The 15,000-nt window shown below is 51.4% G+C and overlaps 2 protein-coding genes across 2 annotated transcripts in view; both read left to right on the forward strand.

The window, feature by feature from the left end:
• Positions 1-86: 86 nt before the first annotated feature.
• Positions 87-5,694, forward strand: stim2b (stromal interaction molecule 2b; the record flags this gene model as incomplete). The annotated part of the gene is made up of 6 exons (XM_079757693.1): positions 87-122; positions 401-562; positions 1,611-1,711; positions 1,946-2,184; positions 3,309-3,495; positions 3,861-5,694. The coding sequence occupies 6 exons, from the start codon at positions 87-89 to the stop codon at positions 4,513-4,515; spliced, it is 1,380 nt and encodes a 459-aa protein (XP_079613819.1). The 3' UTR covers positions 4,516-5,694.
• A 4,839-nt stretch (positions 5,695-10,533) lies between these two features.
• The window catches only part of arap2 (ArfGAP with RhoGAP domain, ankyrin repeat and PH domain 2), a 79,298-nt gene continuing 74,831 nt past the window's right edge, over positions 10,534-15,000 (forward strand). Inside the window, 1 exon segment of the mRNA XM_079757694.1 lies at positions 10,534-12,355. The gene's annotated coding sequence lies outside the window, so the exon portion shown is untranslated.

A 15,000-nucleotide genomic window follows, 5' to 3' on the forward strand; every position in this document is an offset into this window, starting at 1 on the left:
GTCCGTACCAACCAAATGTTACGGACATGCTCTCAAAATGAGCCGGAGCAGCTCTAGAGATGGCGCTAACAGCGCTAACAATGCAAATGGCTAACGGTGTTCTACCATCCTGTGCGCCCCAGGTGGGCGTTACCACTACTAACAGCGCTAACAGAGCTAACAGAGCTAACAGAGCTAACAGAGCTAACAGTGCTAACAGTGCTAACAGTGCTAACAGAGCTAACAGAGCTAACAGAGCTAACAGTGCTAACAGTGCTAACAGTGCTAACAGAGCTAACAGAGCTAACAGCGCTAACAGAGCTAACAGAGCTAACAGAGCTAACAGTGCTAACAGCGCTAACAGAGCTAACAGAGCTAACAGAGCTAACAGTGCTAACAGTGTGCCCCCCGTGCACCCCAGGTGCGCGTGGCCCTGAAGCGGGCGGAGAAGGAGATGCAGTCGGAGTGGTCGCTTCCAGAGGCGCTCCAGATGTGGCTGCAGCTCACCCACGAGGTGGAGGTGCAGTACTACAACATCAAGAAGCAAAGCGCAGAGCTGCAGCTGTCCATCGCCAAGGACGAGGTGGGCCCTGAGAGAGAGGGGGGGGGGGGGGGAGAGAGGGGGGGGGCGGAGAGAGAGAGGGGGGGGGGAGAGGGGGGGGGGGGAGAGAGGGAGAGAGAGGGAGAGATCTACTGTCGGAGCACGTGAACACGTTGTCTGTGTGAACCCTGAGGCTGCCGGCGGCCGATGTAGAGATCTCTGGAGTGAAACTTTGCTGGCAGTGTGTTTGTTATTCTGAGCCAAGTCCAAAGCGTTTCGTTTCCTCGTCCTCTGGTGAGACTCCATGCCCGATGCATCAGAGTAACGAAACCACAGGCGCTTTCTGTTGGACGGACGGGGTGTGTGTGTGTGTGCACGTGACAGATGGTTTGAGGGGATTTGGCTCTGAAACACACGGTTGTTCTGGAACCAGCTGAGCTTGTATTGGGTTCAACATGAATTTGTTGGCGTGGCAACCAGCGCCCCAGAACCGGAGCGTAATCGAATTTCTGAAACCACACGCACACGTACGCACACGCACACGCACACATATACAGGGAAAATGGAGGTCTTTAGGTTCTAATTGGCTTTTCTTAACGACGTTGGCAGATTCTATTTTAATTGCATGGCTCCTTGCAGGTGGAATGGCTCATTATATCAGGACTCGATTAACTTTGGGGCTTTCCAAGACAGACAGAGAGACACAGGGGGAGAGAGGGGGAGATGCAGACAGAGAGGGAGAGAGACACGAGGACTCAGTGAGAGAGAGGTAGAGATGATGTTCCCACTGGAGCGTGTTCCCCCATCATCGCGGGCCGAGGGCTTTAGTAATGAGAGCCAACAACACTGATGTCCACGTTAACAGCCTCTTAACTTAGCTTCTCGTCAACACACTCCCTAATGAAGCCTTGTGGCTGGGTGTGTGCGTGTGTTTTTTTTTATGATATTTACAAATTGGATGAGGCCGATATTAATAGTTGTCTCGGTTTCTTCTGTTTCTGTTTCTTTGAGGGCTAATATTCCAAATGCAGGACACGTTGGCAGGAGAGACTTCTTCATCCCTTTTATTGATTTGATGTTGGTGTTTCAGGCGGAGAAGATCAAGAGGAAGAGGAGCTCTGTGTTTGGAACGCTGCACGTGGCCCACAGCTCATCCCTGGACGAGGTGGACCACAAGATCCTGGAGGCAAAGTAGGAGCACATAAGCACACGCACATGAACACGCACACACACACACACACACACTCACAGACACACACACACACGGTATCTCCATGTCCTCAGTACCCTATCCTCTGTCAGAGATGATGTTCTGGATCTATACTCTGTATCTCCATGTACTCAGTACCCTATCCTCTGTCAGAGATGATGTTCTGGATCTATACTCCGTATATCTGTATGTAACCAGTCCCCCCCCCTCAACAGGAAGTCCCTGTCGGAGGTGACAGCGTGCTTGCGTGAGCGGCTCCACCGCTGGCAGCAGATAGAGAAGCTGTGTGGTTTCCCGGTGGTCAACAACTCGGGGCTGCCCAGCCTGACGACCACGCTGTACTCGGACCACAGCTGGGTGGTGATGCCCCGCGTCTCCGTGCCCCCTTACCCCATCGCCGGGGGTGTGGACGACCTGGACGAGGACACGCCCCCCATGATGTCACAGTTCACGTGTAAGAGGGGGTCACTGGGGTCACTGGGGTCACTGGGGTCACTGGGGTCGCTGGGGTCCCACCCCTCAACGCAGTCTGTGCTTCTGGTCGGGCCTTTCTGCTCCAAACACGCAGAACACTTCGGGATTTGTTTCAACATTTCTTTGTTTTCTTTCGGAATGCAAAATGGCGCCGTGTTTTTGAACTCGGATGGATTGAATCATTTACAAATAACAGGAACTTCTGCGTAGCTGGTATTTATGATTCAATTTTAGAGAGAGAGAGATTCAAAGTAGTACTTGAATTTCTCAAAAAAATTCTAAATTCGCTCTTGTATATCTCTCCTGGGATCAAATTATAATTATTTTATCCTGATATGATTTAATTATTTCCAGACTCACATCGCCATATTATCTGCTAGCATGGTACTATTGCATCCTAATAATGCTAATCAAAACCCCTCCCCCTCTAAACCCCTCCCCTCTAAACCCCTCCCCCTCTAAACCCCTCCCCTCTAAACCCCTCCCCCTCTAAACCCCTCCCCTCTAAACCCCTCCCCTCTAAACCCCTCCCCCTCTAAACCCCTCCCCTCTAAACCCCTCCCCTCTAAACCCCTCCCCTCTAAACCCCTCCCCCTCTAAACCCCTCCCCTCTAAACCCCTCCCCTCTAAACCCCTCCCCCTCTAAACCCCTCCCCTCTAAACCCCTCCCCTCTAAACCCCTCCCCTCTAAACCCCTCCCCCTCTAAACCCCTCCCCCTCTAAACCCCGCCCCTCTAAACCCCTCCCCTCTAAACCCCTCCCCCTCTAAACCCCTCCCCTCTAAACCCCGCCCCTCTAAACCCCTCCCCTCTAAACCCCTCCCCTCTAAACCCCTCCCCCTCTAAACCCCTCCCCTCTAAACCCCTCCCCCTCTAAACCCCTCCCCTCTAAACCCCTCCCCTCTAAACCCCTCCCCTCTAAACCCCGCCCCTCTAAACCCCTCCCCTCTAAACCCCTCCCCTCTAAACCCCTCCCCTCTAAACCCCTCCCCCTCTAAACCCCTCCCCCTCTAAACCCCTCCCCTCTAAACCCCTCCCCTCTAAACCCCTCCCCTCTAAACCCCGCCCCTCTAAACCCCTCCCCTCTAAACCCCTCCCCCTCCAGCCTCCTCCATGATCCGGCCCCAGCTGACGCGTAACAGCAGCCTGTGTCGCTCGCGCCGCAGCCTGATGTCCTCCCAGTCGTCCTCCATGCTGTCCCAGGACCCCGACCTCCTCTCCATGACCAGCCCCCCCCTGTCCTACCACCCGGAGCAGGACGGGGATCGCCTCTACTTCAGCTCGGACCGGAGGTACGGGACACTCTGGGAGACTGTGGGTCACCTACTCCTGCCTACTGTCTTATAGGTTACATTATAAGGAGAGGACGTTTCTCCTGGCGACGGCTCATAGTTTAGTGGGTGTAGTACCGGGTGTTGGCCTGTATGGGGCGGCAAACTCCCAGACACTGCCCTTTAATGTGGGTTTAGATCTTCTGGAAGAGACCGTAAACACTGAACGTAATATCTTGGAGGCTCTAATTAAAAGGAAGAGAAGAATGTTTAGACTGTGTTGACGTCTTCAGTTACATTTAGTTTATGACAGATAGAGAACATTTTGTGTGTTTTTTTCCGATGTCGTCTGTTATCGTAACGTGGTCCGATCTCCCCGTCTCCAGGGAGACGGCCCAGGAGAACTACTCTGACGCCGACTCTGTGAGCTCCTCGCTGGGCTCCTCCCACGGACGCAAGGCCCCCGAGGGCCCCTACCGCAAGTTCTCCCGTGAGGAGCTGCTCCAGTTCAGCCAGGAGCCGCCCTCCTCCACCTACTCCTCCGCCCAGTCCCCCTCCTCCGCCTCCAGCTACACCCCCCGGGACTCCACCCCTCCCCCCACCTCCATCTCCCTGCCCCCCACCCCCTCCTCGGGCCCGCCCTCCTCCTCCCCCTCCCCGGCGCTGGAGCACCGCCCCTTCGGGAAGGGGTCCCCCGACCTGACCCGTCTGCCCGAGGCCCCCGGCATGGGCTACTCCTCCAAGGGGCCGGCAGGCAGTGGGCCCCCCCACCAGGGGGGCAAGGGCGCCTACAACGGCCTCCTGGAGAAGTCGTACAGCTTCGGCCAGCTGCCCGCCGGCATGCTGCCCGGGGCGGTGGGGGTTAAGGGGCCGGGCGTGGGCAGCTACCAGTCGCTCACCTCCCTGGACCTGGAGGGCCGGGGGCCGGGGGGGCGTGGTGAGGCCCGGCTGCAGAGCGCCTCCTCCTCTCAGGACTCCAGCGACAACGGGGAGAAGGTGAAGCGCTCCAAGATCAAGAGCCTGTTCAAGAAGAAGAAGTGAGGGGGGGAGGGCTGGCTGGATGGACCTGTGTGTATGGGAGGGCAGGGAAACAGACTATGAAGAGACAATGTTATTTAACCCGTTATTTAAAACTAAAAACTAAAAAAAGAATTGACCGTTTTTTTTTCCTTCGTTTTTTTCTTTATTTGGATTATTTTGGGATTTTTTCTTCTCGGTTTTCTTTGGTCGGAGAAGGAATGTAGCGCTGTCCAGCGCCCGGCCTTATCTCACTAACGCCTCGTTGTCTCGTCTCCATCGCCTCCGCCGCCTTCAGAGGGCAAGGAAAGGTCAAAGGGTCAAAGTTGAAGCCGGACTGGTGTCCCTCTTAATGTATTCTTTTAATACTTTGAAGAATTGTTTTCACAAAAAGTCTCTTTCCTGTTTTGTCCTGTCGTTGTTTATGGTGCAATCCTTAACTCAAGCTAACTTAACTGAACCTAACCAAACACAAGGGGCGTCCATCTTGTGGTGTTCCCTCTAACGTATGAAACACTCTGAACTACAACCATCGTCACCTTCAACCCCTCCGCACGAAGAAACAAGAAACAGCAACGACAACAGAAACTGCCATCCAACAGCACTTTGTAAAGATCCTCATGTTGGAGATATTTTTTGTTAAAACTTAATTTTAAACCCTCAAGTTCTGGATTGCATCCCCCCCAGTGAAGTGTTTTTTCTTTTGGCTTCTAGTGCTTTTTAAAGAGAGAGAGAGATCGAGAGCTTTGGGTTTCATGACAAACGTGAGTCAGAAAGAGAGAGAGGAGAGGAATCCTCTCGAAGAAGGTTCTTGGTTCTTCCCCAAACAAGAAGATTTGTTGCACTATTGTTCTCCTGGCCCCCCGGCCGGTCTCATGTTGTCTGAGCGCTGACGGCCGCTGACCTCCAGTGTTGAGAATCGTCCCGAGCTACGTGCTAACCGCTAAGCGACCCTCTTAGACGCGACCTTTACGTTCACGCTGCGGCCTCCGCCTACTCCACCTCCTCCGCCTCCTCCGCCTCCTCCGCCTCCTCCGCCGACGGTGCAGACGACACGAGGCAGACGGAGGCGGAACACTCATGTGTTCATCTGTCGGCATCTTCATCATCTTCATCGTCCCATCATAAAGATCCCCTGATGTCACTGGAGGGGGGGGAGGCCCAGAGTCAGGGGGGGCCGGAGGTGAAGGAGGCGTGGCCTCAGAGTCCGGGGGGGCCAGAGGTGAAGGAGGCGTGGCCTCAGAGTCCGGGGGGCCGGCGGTGAAGGAGGCGTGGCCTCAGAGTCCGGGGGGCCGGCGGTGAAGGAGGCGTGGCCTCAGAGTCCGGGGGGGCCAGAGGTGAAGGAGGCGTGGCCTCAGAGTCCGGGGGGGCCAGAGGTGAAGGAGGCGTGGCCTCAGAGTCCGGGGGGGCCAGAGGTGAAGGAGGCGTGGCCTCAGAGTCCGGGGGGGCCAGAGGTGAAGGAGGCGTGGCCTCAGAGTCCGGGGGTCCGGCGGTGAAGGAGGCGTGGCCTCAGAGTCCGGGGGGCCGGTGGAGATCATCAGCTAATAAACCACTAAACCTCTGATCCTCTGCACCCTCCATATATATAAGATACTGTATACTTTTGTTTTTACATGATGTACTTATAGATGTTTTTAAAATAGATTTCTATCGGTGGGGGTTGATGAGGAGAGGTTTTACTTTATTTTTGCTTTCTAAAGAAAGTTTGAGAATTGTGCAGACTTTAATTTATCTCACACCAGCTCACTGAACTCTCATGACCTGCATCTGGTCAGGCCTTATATTCTTAACGACGTCGCCATGGAGACTCAATCTAACTCCGACTCTGAACCCGACCCCGACCGGTGTCGTACCGACACCCTCTCCCGGGTCATAGGCCAGCCGCGTACGTCCACAGACTCCCAGTCCTGAACTGGTTCTCTGCTCCATGGTTTCAGTCAGGAGTCAGAGTGGTCTCCATGGAGACGGGAAACCAAACGAACAACGTCTGAAACACAAATTGTTGCTGTCGTGTGCGGAGGTTTCGGTTCCCAGAGGAAAACTATCTTAGCGGTGCGTGAAGTGTGCCGAGAGAAGTTTGCTGAGGTAATACGCGTTACTTTGTCATCACGTCATTTTATACTTGTGACCTCATCAACTGTATCTTAACGAAGAAGAATCTGTTTCATACTTCTAATAATACTATCGCCAATAAGCCCTTCTTTGTGTGAACCTGTCATCTTTCCCCAGTACCTCATCCACACAGGGCTTTCCAGAAGCTCACGGGGGAATTAAACCAGTTCCACATTTTTGATGTCAGAAGACGACTTTAGCTCTGTGAAGTCCGAGGGTGTGGGGTCCTACTGCGCCGGGAATAAGCGCCCCCTAGCGGTCAGACGAGGGACGGCGGATTCTAATAAGCGCCCCCTAGCAATCAGAAGAGGGGCGGCGGGTTCTAATAAGCGCCCCCTAGCGGTCAGACGAGGGACGGCGGATTCTAATAAGCGCCCCCTAGCGGTCAGACGAGGGACGGCGGATTCTAATAAGCACCCCCTAGCGGTCAGATGAGGGACGGCGGGTTCTAATAAGCGCCCACTAGCGGTCAGACGAGGGACGGCGGGTTCAAATAAGCGCCCCCTAGCGGTCAGATGAGGGACGGCGGGTTCAAATAAGCGCCCCCTAGCGGTCAGACGAGGGACGGCGGGTTCAAATAAGCGCCTCCTAGCGGTCAGACGACGGACGGCGGGTTCTAATATGCGCCCCCTAGCGGTCAGAAGGGGGGCGGCGGGTTGTAACAAGCCATAGAGACGACCTGTGAAGTGACGTGCTCCTCAGTCCAGACTTGACCGCAACAGCACGCTCATAAACCCAACATGTGTCCACAGATACCCACCCCCTTCCCGACCGCACCCCCCCTCATGCAGAACGTGTCCGTCCCCCGTCCCTCTGTCTGTCTGTCTCTCCCCGTCACCCCTGGGCTCGGCCCTTCTCACTGTGATACCACGCGATTTCTACCTTCCTGTCCGTTCAGCTGCGTTGCCGTAGCGCCGGCGCGGCAAAGCTGCGTGCGTCGCAGCACGCAAGTGCGGTGGAGGGAGTGGGCTCTAGTGTTTACGGTCGCCGCCCCGGGGGGTCGGGAGGGGGGGGATATGAATGTTTACGTGACGTTAGGGATTTTTTTGAAAACATTTGGTGTGAATAATTTGTACACTGTAGAATAATTAATAAAAAAAATGAAGGCATAACTTTTTTTTGTCCTGTTCACTGTGTTGTTTAATTGGACTGTAGTCCGGGGTTCAAGTCCCGCTGACTTACTTTAATGAAAGCTTCTCGTAGCTAAAGGGGTCTTGGAAAAAGTTACAAGATCCCTTTACTGAAGCTCATACAAATAACCATACGGGGGTGGTGTGTCGGGGGTGTGATTCCTACTGCTGGCCACATGGGGCCGCTGTACTCCAACACGTCTGTTGGCTCACCAGTGCCACTCAAGAAGAAGACGACCACAGAGGTATGTGTTGTTTCTGGAGCTCAGGTGAAGTAGCATTACTTTCATTTGGTTTTACCACCAATATTCCTGTTCATATATTCCCCGTAGGTCGTCATTGTAAGAACCTATTCCCAGTAAAGCAGAGCTTCATGACCGTCGTTCATAAGAGAGTCCAGATAGTTACTGAGAGGCAGCATGCTAACGTTAGCATGCTGTCAGATCAGGATGGCTCTGGGCTAATGACGTCTGATGACGTCATATTAAATTAAGGCCCACTAATTAGGAACCACAGGTGCAGAGGAAAGCCTTGGTGATGGGAGGTAAAACTGATGGTTATGATTATAGTGCAAATGTCCCTGTTGAAGATAATTATTTTAGACGTTTAATGAATAAGACCAAAGTGCATATTAAAAGTGTCCATACCAAGACGTAATGTAATGATATTCAGCTTCTTGAATTGTAATTTATATTATATTGTGTTGGATAAATAAAGATTAATGCAAACGTTTCTGTGTTCTGATGAAGATCCACTGGGTCAGATGTTGGGAGAGAACATCTCTTTATGTTATTTATATTGAAGGGGGCATTGGTACATTGACCAGTGAGACTTAGTCATTAGGTTGGTAGAATGGTTGTAAATAGTATCAAATAAATGCCTTTTACAGGAAAAGACAAAGACAAAATATCAGGACAAGACAGTAGCTGTACCACAAACACAAAAATTCTCAAAACAAAAGTATTTTCCTCAAGTATAATTATTTACAATTTCAAAAGCAAATTATAAAAATAAAAAAAATGAAAAAAAATCGTCGACTACCAGTGTGTGATAATCAATAAAAAAATCATAATTTAATCAAATGAAATAATAATAATTGGTACGCACCGAAATTAAACGTGCATCGAACCGTAAGACCCGTACCAAAAAATGTTGGTACGAATGTGCGTATCGTTACACCGCTAATGGGGGTGAAACACCGTCTCCCTTGGTTACGATGGATTTATGCTGCTTTACAATCTTACGTTCTGACGCAACTCTATCACCCGCATGAGGCAGCAGCTGCACTCTGCTGACGTCACAAGTGACCAATGATCTGAAAAGATTAAGTTTACAATCCTTTCGCTCATTAAAAAATCGCCAATTAGTTTGCTTGTGACAAAAGATCTAAATGTTTCGGTCCCCAGAATCACAACGTTCTCCTAGTGTTCTTGTGTGTTTGTGGTCCAGATGAACAACGTTCTCCTTGTGTTCTTGTGTGTTTGTGGTCCAGATGAACGCCGTTCTCCTAGTGTTCTGTGTGTTTGTGGTCCAGATGAACACCGTTCTCCTTGTGTTCTTGTGTGTTTGTGGTCCAGATGCCACGCAGAAACAAGAGATCCCAGGCGCTGATGCGGCATCACGCCAAACGCAAGGCCGACCTTCTGAAGCCACAGAAAGAGAACCCGCCCATCATCATCTCAGTACTTCAGGTGAACGTCGTCAGGCTGCCGGAGAAACTCGTGAAAAAACTGCTGGAGGAAAGCTCCTGAGGGAAGCTTGGATCCAACTCTGTGACGAAAGAGACGAGATTGGACTGGTGGCTTTCCAGAGCTCTGAGAGGCTGCTTAGAGGTCACCAGTAGAGGAGGATGTTACAGGAAATATTATACATCACTCCCTGATACATTCTGTTTATTTTGTATGGTTATTCTTCAGAACTATGTTGTGTTTCTGTTGTCCATCACTTTAAGATGTTTAGACAGAGACAACATCGATGATCCTTTGGTCAAAGGAACTCGCCTTAATGATGGTATGAGAAAAGCACCTTTTAATTGATCTCATGTTCCAGGATGACTTTGTCTTGCTCAAAGAATTGCCAAGAAATAGTACTTTTTAACTCAACCTTCTAAATAAATGAGGCTGTTAAAGTCGCTGAGTGTGTGAGATTAAGCTCCCCAGTTAGGAGGCGGGACTTCAGAATCCCCTAACCGTGTTCTGTCCTCTGATTGGCTGTGCAGCTGTGTGACGTCAGCTACAATCACAACATTGATTGATTGTTTAACTACAATCAAACAATGTTAGCCATTTAATGAAGCAGCCTGCTCACCTGGGATGCATGTGTAGTTTATTAACAAAGGTTTGTGATACATACGTATGGTATTATGAAGCAAGCCGTTGGTCTGCAGTTGTTGGAGTTCATTGAATGTAAGCCCCCTAATGTGTCTGTTCCATAGTTGATATATTTACCCTAACAAATGATACACTTTTTCCTGTATTAAAATTTGATGTCTTTTATTGCAATACATTTTTTAAAATAAAAAATGATATAAGAATTAATCTTACTTAAAAAATATATGTTTTTCAATGTAAAATATTCTTGTTAAATTTCAATTAAATTAAATAAAGAATGAATCCAATTAAAATATATATGTATAGAATATATATCTATAGATATATTTTAAAAAGTAAAATTATATGTATCTAAAAATATATATATATATTCAACAGCCAATAGCTACATATGATTTAGTATATATAGAAAACAGCCTGCCACAGCACATTGTCATTGCCCCACCCCACCCCACCCCGGCTCCGGGGCTGCAGGGGATGCTATTGGAACCGTGCTGCAGGTAGTACTAATGAAACACACCCAAAGATAATATTGTTGCACCTACAATTATATTTTATTTTTTAAAGAATCCTATTCATTTTGGACAACACTGAACGTGTGTCAGCGTGTTTGTGGAGAGACTGTTGTAGGCCTACTCTCCTCTGTGGTCTTCACCACCGGTAAAGTGTGATGAAAACTATTCTATTTGAGGGCCTGGCTATCATGGTGAACCCCCCCATACAGCAGTGACGTGTCTTAAAGCTTACATTACAGTAAATGTGCCAAAAAGCAGGACAGAGATCTTGCAAGGGCCAAAACAATTCACGGGTTTCTCTGCCCACCTATTATTTCTATCTGCCCACCCTAATCTTACTGCCTAGAACCGGCCCTGATTTCGATCCTCCGTGGTATGGTCGTCTCGGGATAGGTAGCCTGACTCGGAGAGTGGTAAATGTTCAAGACGTTGTTTATTCTAACAGACACACGAGGTAAACAAGCTCGCGTTCTGGAGGTGGTTCGAAATAGTTCTTCATCATCTTCGCCACCGGTGAAATGACCTCAGTGTGGTAAAGGGTAGGTGGCGTCTAATTGGTCCATGGTAGGTGGCGTCTAATTGGTCCATGGTAGGTGGCGTCTATTGGTCCATGGTAGGTGGCGTCTAATAGGAAACCTTCTCATACTCACAATGGTAGTAGTAGTTTAATAGTTTTAGAACGTTAAACGGGAAACAAGTGTCCCTTAATTGAGCTTCCGACAGTGAAAAAAAAAAAGTACTGCAGAACTCGCTGAGCAGCTCTATGGAGCCCCCTGGTGGCGCTCCCTGGTGGCGCCCCCTGCTGGTGGCGCCCCCTGGTGGCGCTCCCTGCTGGCGCCCCCTGCTGGTGGCGCCCCTGCTGGCGGTCTCAGCGCACTGCCGTCATGCTTCATGAAAGAACGCGTCAAGGTGAACAGTTGGCGTCTCTGAGTTCGACGCATCGACGGCGCTCAAGCCCACCCCAGCCTACAGCGTGAAAACAGAGACAACTGGCCTTTCTAGAAGGGTGGTGTTGTCAGGGCGCCCTGCGGTGACGGGTGCTCCGCGGTGATGGGTGCTCTGCGGTGATGGGTGCTCTGCTGTGATCGGTGCTCCGCTGTGGTGGGTGCTCCGCTGTGGTGGGTGCTCCGCTGTGGTGGGTGCTCTGTGGTGATGGGTGCTCCGCGGTGATGGGTGCTCCGCTGTGGTGGGTGCTCTGCTGTGATGGGTGCTCTGCTGTGATGGGTGCTGGCGGGTTGAGCACGGCCGCATTCCTGTGCTTGCAGTAAGCGTGTCCCGGGGCCCCGGGTCAGGCTGGGACACGCAGGCTCCTTTCAACACCCACACGCTGCACACGACTCCCTCCCTGCTGCACCAGACCGCCCCCTGCACACCAGGGCGGCTCGCGAAGGGTTCTCTTCGTTGAACCGTCGCACGAAAAGCAAAGGCAACCGAAAGCAAACAACAACACATAAACTCTAAAAATTAAATAACTAAAATAAAAAAGGTTGACATCAACGTCAATTTTGACATCACGTCACCCAGGTCTACTTTAAAGCGATTAACCGGTGGGGCCCATGGAGTTGAGTCGTGGGGGGGGCCCGCCCTCGACGGCCACAAGAGGGGCGTGGCGGGCAGCGCCGTGCCGCTCAGGGCGCGAGCCGTTTGCGGCACCGCCGAAGAGACGGAAACGCGCCGATCAGCGACCTGACCAGAGAGACCCCGAGGCACACTGCGGAGGACGCGACGCTTCCTGGGATTATTAAGCAGACCCCGGGCTTTCTGTACGGACTTGTAGGTGAGTTCTCAAGACGCGCGCACGTCTGCGGGTGACCCACCCAAAAAGTTTCTATGAAGTTTAAGTCGGAAGTTCGGTGTCGGTTTGCGGTCGGGTGTCGAAGCCTTGATAACTATTGAGGCAAATCGAGAGTAGTGTTCATTGTATCCTGTCCGGTGCGCTGTGTCGTGTGTGTGCGTGTGCGTGTGCGTGTGTGTGTGTTGCGGGGATGTTTAGTCCAGTGGACATGCTTTGACCTCTGCAGTGTTGCCGTGATGGCTGCAGGCTGCACCAGGGAGAAGAGGTGTCTGTCTGTCTGCTGTCTGTCTGTCTGCTGTCTGTCTGTCCAGTCATTCAGCCGGTCCTTAGAGACGGTAGATCAGACATGTGTTGATGTGTGCAGCCCTCCCCCAGGTAGCACCAGGGAGCAGGAAGAAGGAATAGAGGGGCTGGACTTTGCTCAGGGTTGGGTCGATGTCTCTAGAGAACCACAGGCTGCTGGTGAAGCAGGTAGAGGCATGTGGTTCAACACCAGCTATTCAAAGAATGGGATGAGCGGATGAAAAGGGAATGACACAAACACATACACCTTAAATAATGTAAATATGCCTGTATAAATGTGTGTGTGTGTGTGTGTGTGCGCTGGCAGAGGTCCAGGGCTTTTCTTTTACTTTTGATTTCAGACCATAACTTTGAACATTTAAGGAAGGTATTTTGAAGGATTCTGCTTTCACTGGGAAGTCAGAGTTCATTGAATGTCTATCTGAAAAACAGAAGGCACCCCCTAAAAAGAGAGAGAGAGAAAGAAAAAGAAAAAAAAAAGCATCATTATGAGTATAGAGATAAGGAGAATTAAGGTTCTGAAGAAACAAGAAACAGCAACGACAACAGAAACTTTCGTCATACAACAGCACTTTCTAAAGATCCTCTTGTTGGAGATATTTTTTGTTCAAACTTCTAGTACTTTAGAGAGAGAGAGAGAGAGAGAGAGAGAGGGAGAGAGAGAGAGAGAGAGAGAGAGAGAGAGAGAGAGAGAGAGAGAGAGAGAGAGGGGGGGGGAGAGAGAGAGAGAGAGAGACATAGAGAGAGAGAGAGAGAGAGAGAGAGAGAGACAGAGACAGAGAGAGGGGGGGGGAGAGAGAGAGAGAGAGAGAGAGAGTTAAGGTGAGCCCACCAGCCTGTTGGTTCCTAAGTGGTCCCTTGTCTCCCCTTTAGCCGACGGGCCAGGGAACAGGAGGAGGGGGGATGAGGAAACTGATCATTCAGAGGGAAGACATCGCAAAGCTCCTGATATTAAATGTCTCGATGGCCACACAACCAAGACCTTACATACCTGCTATCCCTTACTTTGTGGTCGCCCACCTCAAACAAAGGAGTAAGTATGCGCTGTAGAATCAGAACTGTTTGATGACTCAGTGTGTGTCGAGCCGACGCGTGTGTGCACGTTTATCGCGGGTCAGAAACTAACAGGGGATATTTGTCAGTGAGCCGCTGATCAAACAAAGGGTGTGCGACACTAAAGGCTAGCAGCTGGTGTGTCAACGTCTGTCTGCCTCCAAACCGCCCCACAGCTGAAGGGTCCCTCTATGTCCTCTCCTGACCGCCCCACAGCTGAAGGGCCCCTCTATGTCCTCTCCTGACCGCCCCACAGCTGAAGGGCCCCTCTATGTCCTCTCCTGACCGCCCCACAGCTGAAGGGCCCCACTATGTCCTCTCCTGACTGGTCCACAGCTGAAGGGCCCCTCTATGTCCTCTCCTGACCACCCCACAGCTGAAGGGCCCCTCTATGTCCTCTCCTGACCGCCCCACAGCTGAAGGGCCCCACTAAGTCCTCTCCTGACTGCCCCACAGCTGAAGGGCCCCACTATGTCCTCTCCTGACTGGTCCACAGCTGAAGGGCCCCTCTATGTCCTCTCCTGACCGCCCCACAGCTGAAGGGCCCCACTAAGTCCTCTCCTGACCGCCCCACAGCTGAAGGGCCCCTCTATGTCCTCTCCTGACCGCCCCACAGCTGAAGGGCCCCTCTATGCCCTCTCTTGACCGCCGCACAGCTGAAGGGCCCCTCTATGTCCTCTCCTGACCGCCCCACAGCTGAAGGGCCCCTCTATGTCCTCTCCTGACCGCCCCACAGCTGAAGGGCCCCTCTATGTCCTCTCCTGACTGCTCCACAGCTGAAGGGCCCCTCTATGCTCAGTACGAAGCTCCAGTCCTCAAAATTATGTCTCAGTGTTCTTTAATGTCCCTCTCCTGACTGTGTTGTTCGTTGAGGAGGCTCTCATGAGGTGACCCAGCGCTCGGCTTGCTTTCAGAGTCGTTGAAATGAAGAGGTCCAGTATGTGTCCTGGTTAGTGACGAGGATTGAGTCTTATTGTTCCTGATCTCACGCCGCTCGCTCTCTGCGGAACAGATGCTGTTAGGGATCCTAATTGAATTAATACATTTAAAAAGATCATAGATCATGCGTATCATTTTAATTTCATCTTTGAAGTGTAGTGTAGCGTCAGAGGTAAGGGCCTCACTGTAGGGCCCTCAGCCCAATGTAGGGGCCCCACCGCCATGGCGCTCTGACGATCAGGATATGGTCGCCATGTTCACGCCGTCTCCATGACGACGGCCCGAGTGGGTAAAGATGTCCGCCGTGTGTGTGTACATCATCCCTCAGCCTA

This window comes from Pollachius pollachius, assembly GCF_949987615.1.
Source record: "Pollachius pollachius genome assembly, chromosome: 20".
Taxonomy (NCBI): Eukaryota; Metazoa; Chordata; class Actinopteri; order Gadiformes; family Gadidae; genus Pollachius; species Pollachius pollachius.